Source organism: Anas acuta, chromosome 1 (assembly GCF_963932015.1).
Source record: "Anas acuta chromosome 1, bAnaAcu1.1, whole genome shotgun sequence".
Taxonomy (NCBI): domain Eukaryota; kingdom Metazoa; phylum Chordata; class Aves; order Anseriformes; family Anatidae; genus Anas; species Anas acuta.
The window spans coordinates 61,880,433-61,902,975 of NC_088979.1; the positions used below are offsets into that span (position 1 = coordinate 61,880,433).

The 22,543-nt window shown below is 37.6% G+C and overlaps 1 protein-coding gene across 4 annotated transcripts in view; it reads left to right on the forward strand.

The window, feature by feature from the left end:
• The window catches only part of ATP11A (ATPase phospholipid transporting 11A), a 123,711-nt gene that overhangs the window by 57,117 nt on the left and 44,051 nt on the right, over positions 1-22,543 (forward strand). For all 4 annotated transcript variants that reach the window (XM_068678712.1, XM_068678689.1, XM_068678698.1 and 1 more), the window contains exons 2-5: positions 935-1,057; positions 14,994-15,083; positions 16,096-16,176; positions 19,397-19,504. In XM_068678712.1, coding sequence (XP_068534813.1) covers positions 935-1,057; positions 14,994-15,083; positions 16,096-16,176; positions 19,397-19,504 — 402 coding nt within the window. The remainder of the gene's footprint in view (positions 1-934; positions 1,058-14,993; positions 15,084-16,095; positions 16,177-19,396; positions 19,505-22,543) is intronic.

Genomic DNA, 22,543 nt, shown 5'->3' on the forward strand with positions numbered 1-22,543 from the left:
GCCAGCAAAGCAAAAGAAGGAATTAATTTGCCATTTCCCGTTGGGAGACAAATGTCTAGGCAGGAGCATGGGGCTCCATCACGTGTAACATTTACTTGGGAAAACAAACATCATAACTCTGATCATCCCACCCTCCTGCCGTCCTTCTTTTCCCCCAAATTTTATTGCTGAGCATGGTGCCATATGGTATGGGATATCCCTTTGGGCCAGTTTGGGTCAGTGCTCTTGGCTGCTGGCAGGGCAGCATGAGAAGCTGGACATGAGAAGCTGGACAGTCCTGGAGTCGGTCATGAACAAAATAGGAAGATTTCTCTCATCCACTTTTCTTTACTTGCAGACACAGCTTTCATTAAAGAGCAAGGAATCTGAGCTGACAAGCTGAGTTCTTTCCTGGCAGTCTAGGGTTCCCTAACCTTGCTGTGTGTCTCAGGAAATCACTATTGCTTGTATTTCAGAGAGCGCAGGGCTTCTTTCTAGAAACAAAAACATTTTTTTCTGCAGATAAAATACCGTATTATGTCTGGCTAGTGTTAAAAATGAGATTGTACTTGTCATATAAAAACACATGAAGTTTAATTTTTATCAGTGGTAAAATGAGCAGCAACCACTTGGTAAATAACTAATTTGAGAATCTTAAACCATTCTTCCTTGTTCAGTTATAAAACTAAAAAGAACAGCAATTTTCATGGATTCTATTTTTTTTCCCTTGGGGAAAGTGTTATTTGATGCATTTAAAGAATTCTGACCATCAGCTTAGATTTGTCTTTTAGTGGTCTTGATTATACAGAGAAATAAAGGGTAAGGTAAGTAAGGGGTTGCGTGTTGATGGCTGTGTGTGCGCTGATGATTAGACACCTGATTAGTTAATTCAGTCTGTGACTCTACTTACTGCAGAAATACAAAGTGAACTGACGTGACTTTTTCCTCCCCATAGTGTGCTGGAGAAGAGAATTGGGTGGACAGTCGGACTATTTATGTGGGGCATCGTGAACCACCTCCCGGCGCTGAAGCATACATTCCACAGAGATTTCCAGATAATAGGATAGTCTCATCAAAGGTATTGTAATGTGAAAGTATTCTTTAACTCATTTACATAAATCAGCTTCGGTTATGGTACATGTGTTCATTTATTTCCCCCAAGGTTTCCTTCCTATACTTCCTGTATATTTTTCCTATACCATGACTGGCAAAGGTAAAATGAGGGTGTCTCAAATTTCTTCCACAAAAACTAATTGCCAGATTGCCTCTGGATGGGTAATTTTATTCCTATTTATGTTGATGTTTAATGTTTTACGTAGCAAAGTCTTAGAATGATGCTGTGTTTTTTCACAAAGGAGTGAGCAAGTCATTTTCATTTGGAGTGATGCTGGAGTGAAAAACATCTTCCCAGGGTATGACCACATCCTTGGTAATCTAGAGCACCACCTCAAAGTACTAGAAATACTATGATCAGTGCAAGTGATCTCCAAATAACAGTGCTGTTCCCTTCAAAAGCTCATACTGACAGAAACATTTTGAAATCATAGGATATTGTTACCCATCCCTAAGTGAATCATTCCTGGTATTTCTAATGCATTTATAAACTTTCCAGTTGCCCCTTACTCTACCTAGTAAATTTGTTCCTTCTGCTTCAGCAGTTTTCTGTGAACATCTAAGTTGCCAGTTTATACTGACCGGATTGCTTTAGCAAAGGACTTTTCCTCCAGTGGCATTGAAAACTGAACACGTGCAGGTTTCTGTATGGCGAACTCCCCAAGAACTTCATGTTTTTCATGTGCTCAAATCTTAATCTTCATGAATGTCCACCTGCAACCCAGTTATGAAATAGCTCTTCTACAGGGAAAAATTCTGTTTAAACAGTGGCTTAGGTCCACAGGATAACTTTAAGAATCTTACTAGACCAGCTTTGTAATCTCAAGGGGCTGAAGGCTCTCATACCTCAATGGATCTGAACACTTGCCTTCCATTAACATGGCAAAGTTGTAATAAAACCTGTACTTCTCTCAAACAGTCTTTCCTTAACGTGAAATTTTGTATTTTACTGCCTTCCTTGACTACAGTTTTTCCTACATTCTCGCTATATTTCATTCAAAGACAGTATGCCTAGACAAACAGCCTAGTGTCTAGACATCTTTAGTTAGATAGACTATTCAAAAGGCAATGAAGTAAAAAATCTAAGTGGAGTGAAATCCTGTGCTCCATATATTAATTTGTACTACTTCTTAGATTATGGAAGACTAAACACAGTTTTTGCACATCTTTGTACTTGTGAGACACTTTGCTTATTTTTTTGTCTCCTGCATGTCATCTGGGATATACATAATTAAAGCAGTAAGTTACTGCCAACATTTTTTTGAAATATAAAAATGTTACTACATTCTGGTAGATGTCAAACATCTTTTCTGATAGCAAAATTGGAAGATTCAAGTTACCATGCTTTGCAGTATGGTTTGAAGTATGGTTTAGCACGCAGTTGAGCTAAGGATCCTTGCCAGCCGTTATTAAATATGTAGGATTTCAACTAGTTCAAGAAAAAAATTTCACTATTTTTTTTTTGGATATAACATGTTCAGTTAAATGTTTGAAATGCTAGACTTCTTAGTTACTCTTTCTATAAGTGGTTTTCCATAAACAAAATTTTTCAGTGGAAGTATTTATCTATATTTCTCAAACTTTTGTTTATTAAAATTGTTGGACTTTAAATAAATAATCTAAAGCTTCATTGTAAAAGTAAACAGTGGTGATTATTTCAGGAGGGAATAAATTATATAAATCCTTTATAATCTTGTACAGTTCCTTAGACTGCTGAAAGGTCAGCTTTAATGACAGTTGTTTTTATATGAGAACTTGCCTGCACAGTCTCTTCCTAGTAAACTCAATTATTCACTTGTTCCTTCCCAGACGGACTGGGTAAAGCACTACCCTGACTTGGCTTGCATTGATTCTGGTTCTGTAAGCCAGCTAGCTCATAACCTTTTACTCTGTCCTTGTCATCCGCTCCCTTAGAAACCTTACACAGGGGTGCCTAATGAATGTGGCTTTAAACTTTCTGAAAAATGATGAAACATACAAAATTATGATGGTAAATTCATAGTTGTTAGAGTAAAATAAAGATACATGCACACAGGCACTCTGTATAATATTACTTCAACCATGAAGGATATTTCTGTAGTCCTTCATCAGTAAGATAGACAGTAACTTTCAGCTGTGGTTTTATAGGACTTTAATGCTTATACAGGAAAGAAGATGATTGTTCTTCAAGGATGAGGAACTCTGAACTTCTAAGTTCAGATTTTGCCAAGTTAAATCAAAAGGAGTTTCTAAAACGGGTAGCTCAAAACGATGAAGAAACCTCATCAATTGTGCTGTGTTATTCTAGAGTCACAGAATCATTAAGGTTGAAAAAGACCTCCAAGAACATCTGGTCCAACCATTGTCCTACTCCCAATGTCACCCACTAAATCTTGTCCCTAAGCACCAGGTCCAAATGTCCTGAATAAATGCAGCTGCTTAAAATAACTAGGAAAGGCAAAAGCTCTTCCTTCAAAGGTAAACTTCCTGTTGTCAGCAAGATAATAATGTAATTCCAGTACATAGGGATATTTCTTGTATATTGCAGCGTCACTGTGAAATGTGGTTAATGCTCAGCTTAACAGCATATTCCTGGTGGTGAAAAGTTATATCTAAACGGACCTTGGGCAGACAAACATGCTCTTCTGGTTTGATGCGTTATAATTCAGTTATGATTTTTAATGATGTATTATAAAAAGGCTGTGCTGAAACAGTAAGAAGCAAAAATTTCTCCTTTGGCTTGTGCATGTAGTTGGCTTATGTTCAAAGTTAGTGATCTCTGGAAGGTGGATTCTTATGTTCTATTTTTGGCTACTTTACCTGCAGGGGCTGTTAGCCTTTAATGTAGCTGTTGTGTGTCCTTGATTGAAGTTATCATAAGATAGTGATGCAGCATGGCCAAATATCAGCTGGTAGAAAGATCCTCATGTTTCACATGAGGGGGGAAAAAAAGTAATTGAAGTGGCAGGAGCTTATTTGCTTTTTTCATTGAAAAGTTTTCACATTGTGAAAGTATTTACTGATTATTAACACTGTTTCAAAAAGATTAAGTTAAATTTTACAGCAGTAGTAGCTAAAAGAACTTGGTGGAAATCAACTTCTTCCTTCTTCTGAATCAGCATAACATCAAATTTTTATCATTTTTAGTTCTTAAGAGTGACAAATTACAAAATAATTAATATGAAATTTGCTTAAGGTCCACACCTCATACTTTTGTTGTGCTCAGAGTATCCCAAGCAGTGAGCTGCACAGGATATCTTTACATACATAGCAGCATGTGGATGTGCCAGACCAGTTCTTACAATGATTTAAGAATTGCCAGTGGCCCATCTAGCACTAGGGGTAGACGCCTATGGAAGAAAGCAAGGACAAGTAAGCACAGAGTGATACTTGCACTCAGTAGAATCTTGGTATCACAGAAAAGTTTGGGTTGGAAGGGACCTTAAAGCCCACCCAGTTCCACCCCCCAGCTGTGGGCAGGGACACCTCCCACCAGCCCAGGTTGCCCACAGCCCCATCCAGCCTGGCCTTGGACACCTCCAGGGATGAGGGATCCATAACTTCTCTGGGCAACCTGCTCCAGTGCCTCACCACGCTCTGTTAGTATTTGCTGATCTGTGATTTAGCCATTTGTGAGCCAAAAGTGATGGCTTTGTATTTAATTGCTTTTAATGAATTTCTAGACTGAATTTCTTCAGCGCATTTTGAACCTACATGTATTTTCAGCATATGTAGTTAATGCGCAGTTAAACTGTAGAAGTGTTCACCAAAATAAAACTATAAACCTTCATTTTGAAATTCCCACTTCCTCATTTCATATGACGACTACAAGTTCTTGAATCTGCAAACAACCATTATGCTGTTTATCTTCTTGACTCTGTTAATGGTCTTCTGCCACGTTCCTTTTCAGGCTGAATAATTTTGGTCTGTTCAGCAATCCTTTACGGAAGCTGGTTTATGTCTTTGCTCAGATTTGTCTGTACCTTTTCTCAAGCAAGCTGTGGAGCTTTAAGATTGTGAAGTACACAGAGCTTTCAATGCATAGGCTAATTGTGAGTTTATACAATGGTGTAAGTCTTTATTTTTTCATTTGTTAGTAATTTTTAACATTCAATTTCCTTTCCCTGACGTTGATGTGGTATTTTCATAGAACTGCTGTGTTTCAGGAATCTCATTCATTTGTAGACGAAGTAGGTATTTGCAAATTCAATTCTAGCTGATCCAGTGAACTAAAGACTAATGGGATAAATACATTTGTATTTCTTGAACAGAGGAGAAGTTGTGTAGAAAAATAAAATCGTGGAGAGCGCAGTGTTAAAGAAGTTGTGTGAGAACATGTTTAATGGCAGCTGCTCACCATGTTAGGCAGAGAACCTAAAGGATGAACCACAAGAACTAGAAGTGTCAGAGATGCCAAGACAGTGAGTGACCCCTGAGTGAAGGATCAGACGTTGCCGTGTGTCAAACAACTGACAAATTTAAGAATAGTGGGGACTCTGTAGGAGGACTACTTGTTTTTTTCTGTACCACTCAGAGATTTACAAAAAACTTTGGGTTTGGAAGCCATGTTAACATAACTTTCATTCTTGTTTTCAGTTTGTGGGGAATGAGTCCATACTATTTTTGCAGTTAGACAGGTTCACCAAGGCAAACTTTTACTGTTTTGTGAAGTTTTTACAGCTACAAAAGACACTTATGCCTCTGTCACTTAACTGGAAGCAGAGGAGCTTAAGCCTCCAGAAAGACGGTGCTTTAAGTAGAGGGACAAGGCTACAAGTGAAATGCAAAATTGATTCTACAGTGGATGCTGAACAGTTACTTGAAGAGCTTGTCCTTGCAAAGAGATTTCATCCAGTTTAAATTATTATATGGAATTATGAAATGCAGCCTGGTACTATAGCTTTATTTCCTGTGTAGGTTCTTAAAAAGAAGCAATAATGTGAATTCTGAGTGGCAAGACAATACTGTTACTAACTCCTGCTTTGAAATGCTTTATGACAGTGTTCACTGACCAGAATACTCCCGTTTTTGTTTCACAAATCTCTTCTGTTGCTTGCATGCTTCCTTGGGGCTTCTCTTCAAATACTGATCCAAACGCTGATTTGTATGAGAATCGCCTGAAACGATAATGCTGCGTGTTGAGAGCCCTATCAAATTGGAAGCAGAAGCTTAGCTACTTTCAGTGCTAATCTGATTAATTGTGAGTCATCTTGATCTCAGTGACTAATAGATAAATAAAGCTAAGTAACTCTGGCATGTTTCAGAGGATGTCGAAATGTTGCCTTCTTCCAGCAGGCATTCATGCTTGCTTCCATGCAGCACTTCCTTCCAGCACCATGTTATTAAACCACAAAGACTGGAGGCAGCAAGGCTCTAATTTCTCCTTTTTTTTTTGCCACAGTTGGAAGAAATCTTAATTCTGAAGCTTATTAAAATATTAAAATGCCTCCACCCTACAGTGCTACTTAGAACCCTGAGGAGACCCAGGCTGTCCCAGACCTCTCCAAGGTCGTACTTCATAACTGAGGATTTGTCTGGCCTCTGCAGGGACGTGACACAGCAGCTCTAAGTTGAGGAGTTCAAACACAGCCCTGAGCAGTGATATTTGAAATTCAAAAAAAGCATCCCAAGCCCACGCTGGGAACTGGCATGGTCATCTGTGTGAAGTGCAAATATTTGTACAGCATGCCTTGTTGGGCAGAGAGAAATGTGTGTGGGTAGGTACCGGTGCAGGGAAAGTTTTGTGTGCCTTTCAGTGTGGACATATTGATCTGCTCTAAAAGCAGCCATAATGCAGAGCTTCCACCTTGTGCCCTGGCACTGCACTTGCTCACAGCCACGCTGGCTGATGTAGAAGGTCAGATTTGATGCTGCAAGAGTTAAATAGTAAGGTTTGCCCAGCTGTCCCTAAGGGTGAGTGGGGCAAGAGCTGTCAGCAATAAAGAAGAGTAAATGGCCTCATCCTTCTAAATGAATGGGCTCGCTCTCTGGTGCCAGCTCATGGGCAGCAATGCCTGTGATGGGATGGAATGCGTGATAATGCAGTTTTCTTCAGGAAAAAACCCCAATACCTAGAGAGAACTAGGAAGAGCTGCAGGATCTTCATGATCTTCTTCTGGGTGGGATTTCCAGAATAGTGGCTCCCTGCAACCCTCTTGTATTGCAGGAGAAGCCATTTGTCACCCCACTGATTCAGTCCAGGATTACCAGCTATCTATTATTCATTGCTGGGGCAGAGTGAAGTTTTTCATACAAATATGTAGTCAGTACTTTAGGGCGTGGTGTAAGGGGGTAAGGGAGAAGAAGGAAGAAAGCTTGAGGATGGGTGTAATTCCCTTCACTTTACGTATGAGAAAGTGAAGCTTGTTTGTGCTCATAGTTTCACATCTCTTTTGCTAATGCTCTCTGAGACTTTTATCTTTAGACAGTCATCCTTACTGTAAGCCTTTTTTTTTAACTGTAATTGAATAATCTTTCAGATGCTAGAGGATATGTTTGTCAGAGGAGTTCCTGAAGATACAGATTTATCTGATTAATCTGATGAAATTGCCTAAATTAAGAGAGAGCTATGAAAGATACAATTCTTGGTTTGTAGTAGGAATCCTATGTTACTGGTAACTGTTTTTAAGGAACCTTATGACAAAACATTTGTCCATTCACGCTCCTGCATTCTCTAGTCTGACAGTAAAGAGATCAAACTTGTGACTGTCATGATCTGTGTGCGCCTCACTGGGCATTAGAGCCTTCCCCTGCATGCTTGCTACCCTTGACCTGAGAGACCCTGAATGCATGCACACCATTTGAACTGATTTCCCCAAATCAGTTTCATTTTTGCACTCCAAGTATACATGTGACTCTTAGTCACATGCAAAAGCCCTACATTAACAGAGTTTACTGTGATCGATGTGATGTAACTTGCCCTACATCATGTGGTGGGGAGAAAGAAGGGTGTCTCCCTTAATGGAATCACAAGGAGTGGGCAGATGAAGTGCAAGTTTATACTTTTACTAAAATACAGCTAACTGCTTTTTCTATATTCATTCAGAGTTGCTTTCTATACCTCACAAAGTGCTTTTCAGAATTCTGTGGATATTACAATTCCATTTTTATCGAGTCTTTTGTAAGTATAGATGACTGAAACTTTTTGTCTGAAGAAGGGAGAGGTGAGACTGATTTAGCACATCAAATATCATGGATCAGTTCTGCTGCAAACTTCTGATACAGTTATAAAAGCAAGTCTCTGGAGATAAACGGGCCTGGACTCAGTGCTTAGGATTTCAGCTAACTTGATTTTCTTCTTCCACACTTACTATTATAGTTGTCTCTACCAATTCTCTGATCTATTAAGCTTTGAAAAATTGTTTAAAAAAATAATACTGATATAAATGAAACTAACTTTAAAGAAATTGTCAAACCTTTGATCAGTTCTTTTTATCTATACTGTTGAAGGAGGATAGCTGTATGTATATGTACGTAATATTTATGTAGTTATAAAATATATGCATATATATGCACACATACATGTGTCCAGTTGGTAAACTGGCAGTTTAAGAATATATAATCTCCAGATAATTGATAGGTACTATAAAAATCTATATATTAGCAATACTGAAGTTACTATGATCACGCTTAAGTCTTGTGCAGATTTCTGGATTTGTTAAAAGAAAGACATTTAAAACGTAGAAGTGACTGCAGGCATTATTGTTTAGCTTTTTTCTGTTCTTCCCTGAGTTTATTTTTCCTGAAGGTGGATCTTGTTTTGCAGAAGGATTTAGAATTCAGCACAGCAGGATGTATGCAAACCAGGACTGAAGCAACACAGGGAAATTTTTGGCAGAATAGTTCTAAGCACCTACAAGAAACAGTGAAAAATATCTAGTAGTACTGAGGGAAAGGAGTGTCAGAATATCAGATCGAAGCAGGTTAGCAGGGAGACAATGACTATTGGAAAACAAATACAAAAAATACACTGTAAGAAATCGAGATGTTGATAGAATTCAATAATGCAAAATGGAGTGCTGCTTTTTTTGTTTTGTTTTGTTTTACAGCTCCAGCATTTTATATCAAGTAATTACATGAGAAACCTTTACTTAAGAAAGTTTTTGTCTTTTAGGATGAAAAGAGAAGCTTAAGACGTGAGCCAAAAATCTGAAGTGGAGATATCAAATGAAAAGATCAAAATGCAAAGTTTAAAACTAAATCAGTTCATTGTGAGGACCATATTTCATATTTTTGAATCCATGGGACTGGCTCTAGCAAGGCTGGAAGCCAACAAGGCATTAGCAAAGTGACAGGATAGAAGAGTTGGTAAGATGGGGCAGGTGCCTGTAGGTGGGAATACTGCTGAGGTATGAATAAGGACACCAAGCATGCAGTTACAGAAATGCATCAGCCCTGCAGGTACTATCATGATAATAAATTGAAAGAAAATCTACTGAAATTATGCTCTTTTGACTTAAGACAGACTGATTTTACGTTCCTTGCTCAGTGCTTGAGATGCATCTATTCATTGCAGAGATGAACGCAGCTCTACTACTTGCTGTCTAACATACTGCATCTTGTATGCAAAATTCGTATGTCCTTTGATCTCTCTTACGCAGCTATTAAAAAAGTTTAGTTAAGCCTTCCCCAATTTACAAGCTTCAAGGGCATAATTATTTGGATACATTATTTCCGTTAAGCAAATTACAGTTTTATGTATACTCTTTTTTCACAATGTTTTTCAGAGTTTACAGAAAGTGTGACCAGAAAATATCAGAGTATATCAGGTGGTATTAGCTCTCTACCTGCACAAAATCTGAGATATTAAAAACGAACATATTTAACGTCTTTTCTTCAAAGGCTTTTATTTTGTTCCTGCCTTGCTAGAGTAGAGAAAGTGCCTTGAATACAGTCATGAGATCTTGTTCTGGGTGGCAGCTGCTCTGTAGTTTCTCCTGGGAGTGATAATGGTGGTTAAATGTTAACCTTCAATTTGTAGATCCTGGTCTGAGCTACAGGCGGTTGAGGAGTGAGGAAAGGGGGAGATCTGTCTAGGCATCTTAGCGATCTTTCTTTCTTGCCTAAAATCTTTCAAAACTTGTTACTTCTGTGAAGAATAAAGGTGTACTTCGTATGTCTGAAATCCAGTATAATGAAGGATTATACTAAAAATGTATGAGGTTCAAGGAAAACAGAAGCGTTGCCAGCAGCATAAGGGAGGTGATTCTTCCCCTCTGCTCCAGTACCACAAGATTGCACCAGGAGTGCTGCGTTCAGTTCTGGGGTCCCCAGCTCAAGAAGGACACAGAGCTCTTGGAGTGAGTTCAGAGGACAACCACGAGGATGATCAGAGGGCTGAAGCAGCTCCTACATGAAGACAGGCTGAGAGAGCTGGGGATGTTCAGCCTGGAGAAAAGAAGGCTACAGGCAGACTTCACTGTGACCTCCCAGTACCTAAAGGGGGCTACAGGAAAGCTGGGGAGGAACTGTTTGTTGGGAGTGTAGTGATAGGACAAGGGGGAATGGCTTTAAACTAAAATAGGGTAGGTTTAGATTAGATATAAGGAAGAAATTCTTCATTGCTGAGGGTGGTGAGGCACTGGCACAGGTTGCCTGGAGAAGCTGTGGCTGCCCCATCCCTGGAGGTGTTCAAGGCCAGGCTGGATGGGGCTTTGGGCAACCTGGGCTGGTGGGAGGTGTCCCTGCCCATGGCATGGGGAGGTTAGAACTAGACGATCCTGAAGGGTCCCAACCAACCCAAACATGATTTTCTGAAAATGGTCTGCTCCCAGTATGTTCATATTTATTGAGGTAAGAGAGATGGTGAGGAAAGATGAAGCTGCAGGAAAGAACACTGCTTCACTGGGAAAGCAGTAGATGGAAGTTGGAATATAAGGAAGATCAGATACTTTGGATAAAGATGAACATTCAACTTTTTTTACAGATTGTTTTAAATAACTTACTTGACTTTCTGGTGTTTTAAATATCTTGTCTCACAAAAATATGCTGCCAGCACATCTTTAGTTTAAACACTAGCACATTTAAACAGAAAGTTATTGCAAACCAGAAAAATGCAAGCAGTTTTTCACTGAAACCTATTTTTTTCTTTTCTGCAAGCAAAGATTCATAAGAAAAAAAATGCATTAAGATTAGAAAATAGACATAATTTTGTAGTTAATCAAAGCTAATGATTAAAATACAGAATTACTATAACCAGTTCATTCTCACATACCATCATTTACATGATATAAAGTAACTGAAGATAACACTTCAAAGTACGCTTTGGGTGGCCCAGTGGTTTCGTAGGTTTAAACAATTTGTCAAACTGTAGCGGCCAGAGGTAACAAAGAAGTGGCTAGAAACCTCTTTAAACCTCTTCCTAGCCGCTAGTTTTGTTTAGTTACAATAGTAATGCTTCTGGGAAGATTTCACGTGATAACCTTCTCTTAAGTTGTTTCACTTCTCAGGATGTTTTCTGAACACTGGAGTAGCAAAAATGTGGCGTAAAAGATCTGGCATCATTTCTGCAGTCCAGGGATACATTCTTCTAATTATAAACCTAGCATGTTCCCTCTATGTGTGCGTGAAAAGGCAACAAGCCCAATTCTGAATAGGTTCATCTCAAGCCATGATTGACATAATCCCGTCTTTCCATGACTGGAATTGTAAATTTAAGTTGTGTTGCACTACATATGATTTATGCATATCATTTTCAGACATTAGAGAAGAAATCTGATGTTTTGTTAATGGAGAAATAAGAAAAAATAAATTATTTGGATGCCTCTGTTGTGGCTTGCAATCTATGCCTACAGTCATCAGAGGTACAAAACCAACCAGTCGGAGCTTTATTGCTGTGGGTAGCCATTGAAGAGTGCTGGTGAGATCACCACAGCGGTCAGCTCTAGTGGTGTACTAACTTATAATTTGTTGGTGTGTCTGTATCACTATCACCACTTCAGCTTCTCACTGATGTATATATCTCTTAAAATTACCTAAGGGATGGGTTTCCTTGTTGCTGATACTGCTGTCTGTGACTACCAGGCAGAAATCATGTGTGGGACTTCCCTTCTCTGTGTTGCTACATATCACAACAGCAGCTTTAAACGATTGGGACCGTTGTACAAGGAAAATTCTTGATCAAGTCTAACCAGTTCTTTCTAAAATCCTGCAGCCAAAGCAAGTAGCTGGGGAGTGGGCAGTGTGAATAGCATTCCAGCCCAGTGAAGGTATTCCGATTGCACGGGGAGAGCACTTGACTTCCCAGATCTTGCATATATACTTGCAGGGGTTTGGGCTTGCGAACAGGTGATACAATATTTAAATAACTTCTTAAGCAGGGTAAGTGCTTACTTAGGGAATATTTGGAATATACTGATTTTGGGGACATCATAGAAAAAGAATATATTGTTCCCATGAGCTACGCATGTGCAGGCTTTAAAGCCAAACAAATACAAGGGTTACTCAGGGGTCTGTACTGGGACTGGTATTATTAAACATCTTTGTCAGTGGTTGGACAGTGGGATTGAGTTCACCATCAGCAGCTTTGTGGGTGACCCCAAGCTGAGTGATGCAATTGATGTGGCAGAAAGAAAGGATGCCATCCAGAGGGACCTGGACAGGCTTGAGAAGTGGGCCCACGTGAACATCAGGAAATTCAACAAGGCCAAGTGCAAGGTACTGCACCTGGTTCAGGAAAGTTCCTAACATGAGTACAGACTGGGAAATGAGTGGATTGAGAATGGTACTGCGGAGAAGGACTTGGGGGTGTTGGTAAATGAAATACTGACACAAGCTGGCAATGTGCGCTTGCAGCCCAGAAAGCCAACCGTATCCTGGGATGAATCAAAAGCAGCATGGCCTGCAGGGTGAGGGAGGTGATTCTCCCCCTCTGCTCTACTCTCACAAGACATGGGGCTGTTGGAGTGAGTCCAGAGGAGGGCCACAAAGATGATCAGGGCCTGGAGCACCTCTCCTACAAAGACAGGCTGAGAGAATTGGGGTTGTTCAGCCTGGAGAAGAGAGGGCTCCAGGGAGACCTTACAGCTGCTTTCCAGTACCTAAAGGGGGCTACAGGAAAGAAAGAAGGAGAGGGACTGTTTGTCAGGGAGTGTAGTGATAGCACAAGGAATAATGGCTTTAAACTAAAAGAGGGTACATCTAGGTTAGATAAGAAATTCTTCCCTCATAGGGTGCTGAGGCATGGGAACAGGTTACCAGGAGAAGCTGTGGATGCCCCATCCCTGGAGGTGTTCGAGGCTAGGCTGGATGGGGTGGAGGGGGCTTTGGGCAACCTGGTCTGGTGGGAGGTGTCCCTGTATGGCAGGGGGTTGGAACTGGATGGGCTTTAAGGTCCCTTCCAACCCAAACCATTCTGTGATAGGAAGTTCTATGATTCTATGATTCTATAGTCTGCATTGTAGGGGTTGCGCATACAATGAAGGCATGTTTCTTGGGGATCCTTGTTACCCTAAGATGGAACTGAGATACTTTCCTTCTAGACCTGTGGTTGTCTTTGCGTTCAGGGCCAAATTCAGAAGATGTATAGCTCATGGCATAATTTGCATAACAGTATGTATCAGTGTAATCTAAGCAAATAATTAGTGGAAGCTTCTTAGTCTGTCTTCTTCAAAACAAACGTTACATTGGAGTTGTCATTTTATGATATGTCAAATGAGAATTTGAATAGTAAGATAATAGTGTTACTTTTCTTAAGCCATTTTTCATACATTTTCACTCAGTTCTAGATGTCATTTTTCACATGCATTCCAAAAAGCAATGCTCTGATCCAGTTTTTGGGAGCTACACAGTGAGCTGCATAAGCAAAGTAAGGTTAAACCCCCTGTGGCCAAGGGAAGGGACTAAATGATGGAACGACCTTCCTCCTTAACTTTTATGTTTTTTCCTTTGAAATTTTTGCATTTTCAGTTTGCACTTTTATATACTGTTTCTTACTTCTTTAAGCTTTAGGTATTTGTAAGAATAGAGAATCACAGAATCACAGAATTTCTAGGTTGGAAGAGACCTCAAGATCATCGAGTCCAACCTCTGATCTAACACTAACAGTCCCCACTAAACCATATCCCTAAGCTCTACATCTAAATGTCTTTTGAAGACCTCCAGGGATGGTGACTCCACCACTTCCCTGGGCAGCCCATTCCAATGTCTAACAACCCTTTCGGTAAAGAAGTTCTTCCTAACATCTAACCTAAAACTCCCCTGGCACAACTTAAGCCCATTCCCCCTCGTCCTATCACCAGGCACGTGGGAGAACAGACCAACCCCCACCTCTCTACAGCCTCCTTTAAGGTATCTGTAAAGAGCAATAAGGTCACCCCTGAGCTTGCTTTTCTCCAGGCTGAACAAGCCCAGCTCCCTCAGCCGCTCCTCGTAGGACTTGTTCTCCAGAAATATCCAGCCATGTACTCTTATGCAGTGCTGTAGTTTATTTTGAGAAGTATGTTTGCATCAGTCAAGGAACAGGGGCTGGCAACTTTTACGTAGTACTCAGCATGCTATGACTTCGTAGTTAACTCTCAGAGTGCCACCTACCTCCTCAAGTCGTGTACAAAATGGAAATGAATTAAAAATAATGTTAGAAGCCACTAAGATGTTTTTAAAAATCCTTCGATATCTTCAGGTGAGCTGTTCTGGAGCTGAATCTCTGAATGAGCATTGATACTGTTGAAAAACTTTAAATTCCTAGTACCAAGACTATCACAGTTCAGAAGGTCCTACCTGACACAAATGATATGATTCCAGGAATACATGATTTCAATTAAGATTCCATTTCAGTGGACTATTAAATAAAATAACAAAAATAAGACAATTTTTAGTTTAATTTAATCATAAATCGTGACTTTTGAATTTGTCTGATTCTTTGAACAAAAGATGTGAATAATATTTCTCTCACAAACAGTGATAATCTGTGCATTTGTTTTCAGTACACGTTTTGGAACTTTATACCGAAAAATTTGTTTGAGCAGTTCAGAAGAATAGCTAACTTCTATTTTCTCATCATTTTTCTTGTTCAGGTAAGCTATCCCCATTTTTAAATAAATTTCTGGATTTTTCCTTAAAAAAAAAGCAAACAACTGAAAAAGGTTTAAAAATCCAATGTTTTTTTTATGACTGGGGAGGTAAATGGGTGAACTTGGATAGGTTCTTGAATTGTTGATGCGACAAAAAGGGTTTTATTTCATTCCCAGGTTGTAAATGTGAATCTAACCTAAAGAGAAATTGACACCATCACTGGTTTGATAATTAATGGGCGAGGCATCTCTTGATGAAGTTAAATATAATGAGTGTCATTTTTAAATTTTTATTTTGTAGTAAACAAGCATTCAAATGAGTAAAACTATTGATATACATTGTTGATAATAAAATACTATTAGTTATGCTAAAAGTTGCATTTTTTTATAACAGAATCATCCCATGGCAGAAATTTTTCAACTGCACAGTTACCAAGGCCTGTAGAGAAAACAAGTTGTGGATGCTTATATAATAATTGCTTAGCATAATACATAGAATATTTGGTTTTGTAATTATTATCTCAAGTAATTTGTTTGCTGCTTTCTCGGTGTCTTTATTCTGAACCATTCACAACATTTAAATGTATTAAACAATAAAAGTTAAGTGAAAAGTTCTATCACTTGACACACTAGACTGCATAGAAAGAAAAACTGTGCAGATTCTAACAACTTAATTTCCTCTGGATTCTACCTCTTGCTTATATAATTACAGAAGACACAGCTCAGTATTTCAGGATTTACTGCTTGCGTGCTTAAGAACAGCTGTATTGTATAATGTGAAAACAGCAGTATGCTGATTTCAAATGCTGCTCAGTGGTTTCGCCTCCAAAGCTCCCTAAAATCCTTAAAATTGTATTAAAATACTGTTAATTATAATTGAATGTCCTTATAATTAAATGTCCTTGGTACTTTGTAACATACTGGTGAAAACATTACTTGAAACGTTTTGTTTGAATAGTTCACTGCTTACATTCACAAAAATATAACCCAAAGATATTTGTTCCTTTTGTTGCAGTTAATTATTGATACACCTACTAGTCCAGTTACAAGCGGACTTCCACTTTTATTTGTCATCACTGTAACAGCTATCAAACAGGTGAGAAAAAGTAAAACTAAAGATAACTTTTGTATTTGTTTAGCATGTTATTTTAACCCCATCTTTTTGTGTTAGACTGTTTCAGGGAAATGCCTTTGGAATTATTGTGATGAACTTTGACAGGAAAATGGTTTTTCTTGTGTAGTTAAAGTAGAAGCTTTTTTGTTACATGATGATGTCTCACTAAGCTCAACTATAAGCTCACTATAAGCTCAACACAAGCTTATAAATTATTTTATAATTCCTTGTGTTACAAAGAATCATTTACATTCTTGTGTTTACTCAACACTCTTGTGTGTTTACTTTGACTTTTGTCTATTTCTGAGTAGCTCTCCACATCCTGTTACATTTTTCCACAATGACTCAAAATGAGTTTAGTAAGAACAAGAAAAAATGATTAGATAAATCTCCTTTCTTTTACCTTTGAGATTTCTGTAGCCTCTAAGGAATGAAGAGATAATAAAAATTATTTTGGATCAGGTCTTGAGTATATGCTGATGGTAATGTACAGTTGGTAATGATAGCTGCTGTGCTTTCTGCAGATTAGCATGAAAAAAAGTTATAGTGTTATCTCATTTTTAATGTGAAAATTAATCCATAAAATTGAAGTAATTTTTAGAAATCTGTTACTGCCACATCATTGAGTATAGAAGATCCTAATAAAAGTTGGTTTGTTGGATTTAAATTGCATAATACAGGTAAGGGATTGTTATTTCATTCTCAAGCTAGTGCTACCAAAAGGAAAAGTTTTAGGTAGTTTTTCATCTGGAACCTGAATGCAGCAGTGTTCCAATTAACATGAGCACTTAAATATAGATAGAATCTTACTGAAATTAGTGGACTCACAGATGAATATAGAATGTTGTAATTCATATGGAGACAGAGTGATCAGACCTATGCGTTATCAGAGCTTGGTCTGGGTCAGAACTGAATCAGGAATGAGCATGGTTGCGTATCTGTTGATTGAGCTGGACCCAAATTTGTTGACTTCAGTAGTTTCAAGCCAGCTGCAGAAGGACAGAGAATACCTTATCCTGCATAAACCTTGTTAGTACAAAATTAATTCATCAAAACTTTTACTAGATTTAAATTAGCAAGTGAGTTTATAAGCTGTACATATTACATTCTTCATTTTCATTTACTTCATTACCATTTCAGTATAGCCACAGAGCAATTTCTAAAACTCTGGGCTTCCAAAGTAATAGTCACAGATATTGGTCTTTAGAGTATTTCTATTATTTGTTTGGCTTTTTGCCTTCAGTCCAATCTAACGATAATTGCTCTTGCATGACAGACATCAGTGTAAGAACATAGTGGCTCAGTGAATTTCATTGCATGGTTCAATCTTCACTCTGTCAGTGGGCCCAGACAGAAAACATTTTTCCTACATAGCAGCAAGATAGAACCAGCAAATAGGATGTGAATGTGTAAGCAAAATTTGTGCAAGCAGCTTGATGTTCAGCATCTTTTACTGGGCCACTCAAAGGAATTAATACTCTTGATGGGCAGAAGAAAGGTCTATTATTTTGTACTTCAGTATTAATATTCTGTCTTTTTGGGGGAAAAAAAGTTTAATGAGGAAATTAGACATCAAGACAGTGTCTGTGTCAGAATGGTCCAAATTTTATCTCAGAACTTCTATATGGGGGTTCTGTATTACCTATCTTTAGTCATGCTATGATGGCTAAAACCGTAACAAAAATGAGGATGTTGTGGGTTGACCCTGGCCAGCAGACTCTTATTCAATCCCTTCTCCTGTGTGATGGGGAGAAAGAGAAGGAAGGCAAAAAGACACATCAATTGAGTTAACGATGGTTTGATAAGGAAAGGAAAAGCTGTGCACACCAGCAAAGTAAAAAGGGGAATTGATTAACTACTTCCCATCAGCAGGCAGATGTCCAGCCACATCCTGAAGCTCAGGGTGTAACCATACTTTATGCTTGCTTGGGAAGACAAACACCATCACCATAAATGTCCCCCCATCCTCCACTTTTCCCTGAGTTTTTCTTTCTGAGCACACCAAACTGGTGTGGAATATCCCTTTGGTCAGTTGGGGTCTGCTGTTTCAAAAAAACCTACAGTGTAGTGTTTTCATTTCTTTGTAGTGCTAACTACACAGAGTATATCCTGTCATAGGATTCATCTCTTGATGAGCAAAAGTCATGGCAAATGAAAGCAATGGCTAGTAGTTTAGGTATAATTTCCTACTCTTACTATTTTAATTGTTGCACTTTAAAGTCTTAATGTAGTTCAACAGTGGTTCATCAAAGCCTGGATTATGACATGCTGTGCATAGTACTGCAGTTGTTTCCCCCATACTCTTTTTTCAAACAGCTGGTGTAGACTTTGGGGCCTGCTGGAATAGCTGTACCAGCTTCTGTATTATGCTGGAGTTATAGAGTGAGTTCCCATATTATCTCTGAGAGCATTCAGGGTAGTGATACTCCAGTTACACACTTGATTTTCAAATGTGCCCAAGACAGTTAGATATAAAACTTTTTATGGAGTACAAATGGTATTTTCCATCTCTTAACCTCTGAGGCATTTGTCAATTCCAGTCTTTAACCCACTGCAGGACCTTTCAAATGGAAAGTTAAAGGTTCTTCGTCTTTCACTTTGACTTTTTTTTTATAAAACGCAAATACATAAGATAATTGAGCAATCAAAATAGGCTAGCCTGCAAAGTCTCTGCAAACAACATTCTTCAGTATTAATAAAGTGTATGTAGGGTTAAGAAGCTTGACATAAGTGAACAACAGGCAGGAAATATGACCATCTTCAGTCATGGCTTCACTTGATCATCTTTCAGTATGGAGTCCCAGTCTTCCAAAATATATTTTCTCCACTTCTACCTTTTCAGCAGCAACTTCTAAAGGTACTTTGCACTTACTAAAGTGTCAATAAACTGTGAACAAAAGACAATCACTTAAAAACCAGAAATTTTTCTTTATATTATAGACATCCCTATTTATCAAAATGTCTTCATGAAAATATATAATTTTGTAAATTAATTGTAACCGTGAATGCTCTTTCTCATATGTCCAACATGACCGTATCTCAATTTCATTTGTTCTAGCGAAAATCTTTTCATGTTCCTTATTTTGGTTAATGATATATTATTTTATTTATTTTTTTTTAATTTTTGTTGCAAGATAGAGCTGTTCTGTGTCTTTATAGCCAAATGTGCATCACTGCGTCATTCCATTTCACTGTTTTCTAGGGTTATGAAGATTGGCTTCGACATAAAGCTGACAATGCAATGAACCAATGCCCTGTTCATTTCATTCAACATGGTAAACTGGTTAGAAAGCAAAGCCGAAAATTGAGAGTAAGTAACTATGACTTAATAGACTTCAGGAGTCAGGCTTTTCTTTGAACTTCTAGTAAAAATAAATAAATAAAAAAGACACAGGAATGTAGTGTAGAAAATGTATTTATTACATTTCATGGTAATAGACCTTCAATAAACTAAATTTTAATTGAATGCCTCTGAGAAAAGTATTTTAAGAAGTTAGACAAGTTTCTGCTTTATCTTTGCTTTAACTCTTCTCTCATAACTACTGCTTTCATTTTCTGTTTTTTAATGAACGTTTCACTCATGATACTTGTCCTTTGTCTTTTCTCCATTTGCAGTTATCTGTGGGTATGCACATTAGTAAGTTATTTAAGCCCAATTATGATAGTCAACCCTATCAATTTGTCCTATTCCTTATAGAGAAAATACAACACATTCAGAATACTTTCTTCATTACCCATTAAATCACAACCTCTTCATTGGGCTTCTGAATGCTTCTGCATTCCTTTCCTGTTTTTTTTTTTTGTTTTTTTTTTTTTTTGAGGGTTATTTTCAGAAATAAATGTGTGTTTTGTGTTTTTTTTTTTTGTTTGTTTGTTTCTCTTACTGATGCTTAGATGCACTTGCCATCCTTATAATCTTTAGAACTCAGCAAATATGATAGATATTTGTTTAGGGTTTCCTTATTTCTCATATCTCCATTAGGAATATCTTTTTCTGCTCTGCCCTGTTTGGGCATAAATAGCTCTTCGGGGCTCACAATCTTTCTGCTTTCCGTTCTGCTTTCCATTCCTTTGAGTGTGATAACTTCTGCCTAGAGCTTCCAGGCAATAAAATAAAAAAAAAAACACATGATGTGCTTTGTATTTCACATGTGTACCTAAGTAGTTATCCATTCTAAATAAAAATGGTGAAGTACTACATAACTGGAATTTGTATTGCAGTAATTAATCTATTGCCTATATTTTCTCAATTTCTCCCCAGTTCTTTGCCTTTCAGTGATTGTATTTAACGAACTAAAGGATAGCTGAGGCAGGCATAGGAAATACTTGTGTAGAGAGGGTATCTGTTTATGGGTAACAGGGGAAAGTTCTCTGACCTGTATTATGCAAGAAAACAGACTAGATCATATAAAGGCAGATCCTTCAGCCCCTAAAGCCTGTGGACATTTGATTACATGATTACATGAAGTTTAAAAAAATGATGAAATATGAGATTTCTTTTTAACTGATGCATTAGCAAATGTATCAAAAAACACCTTTTATATTTTATTTTAATATTTTAATATTTATTTTTTTAATATTTTATTTATTTATTAATATTTTAATATTTTGTTTACTGTTTTTTTCTTGACTCCTGCCTTTTTTTCTACTGCAAATTGTTTAGATTATTAATTTATCTTCTAATAGGCTGTTATATTATAGATTGCTCCTGGGTTGCAGACTGATTTGTATGCCATAGCTTACAAAGAACATCTTCATGGATTGATTAGTAAATAATAAGGATCGTTCAGCATTATGATGTGTGAAAATCAAAACTAAGAGGACTCTTGTCTTTGAGTTGTATCTGAAAATTCCAATACAACATTTTCCAATGTGTATTTTCAGTGGCAACCTGAAAAGCCCCAGGTACAGTCTTTAGAGGTGATTAAAGTTGCAGTAATGTCACTGTGTTTTAGCTAGCTGACAATTAAATGAATATTTTCAGTGGTAAAGAGGGCTGGCAAAATCAAACTAACGACAATCACTATTTCTTACAATTTGTTCTACTAGGTGGATTCTCTGTCTTTTAACAGTTTATTCAAGATAATGCCCTAACAGTGTTTTATCTGCTTTTGATACGTTCTCATTTTGAGCGCTTTATTATAATTTACCATGTCACTGTTTTTATGATTTAATGATGATTTAATGTTTAATGATTTTGTGGCAAAAAGGCAAGTTCTCTCAGAGACACATCTTAGAAGAGTAGGGCAACTTATGCAGTAGTCAGCCAGGCTCCACTGCTCTTCAGGATGAAGGCTCCATATTGTTCAGGTTGGCCCCAGCCAAGACATTCACTGCCTCTGGTTAGAAACCTACCACTTCACACTCTCACTATGTAGCCTCATTTCCCTGGGTCTGCAGAATGAAATGTGAAAAATTATTTAATCTAAAGGAAGTATATGAGGGAATTAATGTCTTCCTATATTTGAACAGCCTAAGACTTCCTTTTTTTTGTAAAAGTATAGCTTTTTTCCTAGACATGAAGTACCCAATTTTCATATCATGTCCTTAATTAAACCTTATGGTTATCAACAAGAAGTTGAATCTTTTATCATCGTTCTAGTTTTTCAATACATTTTAGTAAATTGTATCAGTTAAAATAATTTTATTTTTACCTGTTGCTATTGCTGATTGCTTTCAAACAATTTTGCTTAACTAGAATTAACTGAACTCTGCCAGACTGCTAGGGCTGTTAGAATTCAGCTGTATTGTGAGGATAATGCTTAAGCTGAATCTTATGATAATGAATTATGACTTAAAGGTATATCTAGAAAATGTTGAGTCACATGAAAAATTCCCAAAATTACTATCTTTTAATTGAAGCTGATATTCTTAAAACATATACTATATCTTTACCATTTGTACATTTTTTATATTCCTTTGTAAAAGATGAGCTCCAAAAATTTATCAAAGGCTGTTTTTCTCAAAAGGAGGCTTTACAGTTATCTTTTAAATTTATAGTTGGTTGGTTGTTCCATGATGCCGTTTAACAGACTGTAGCATGCTATCTATGTTTGCATTAATGAGAATTAATTTGTGCACCTTTAAATGGATAATGAATGGAATGGACTTCTAGTGACAAATTCTGCTGAAAACCTATCCTGTTTTCATTGGCAGACTGGAATTCTTAGTTTTTTCAATCGTCTCTAATTATAACATTCTGAGATGCTTATGCTCAAGAGCCAATGAGAGTAGCCCACATTCTCCAGCTATTTTTGAAAAGATGGTTTGTTGTATTTGTATTTATTCTTAAAGCAAGGATAGTATCTTCCATTTCTGAAATAATGTTGCAAAGCTGAAAAAGATAGTA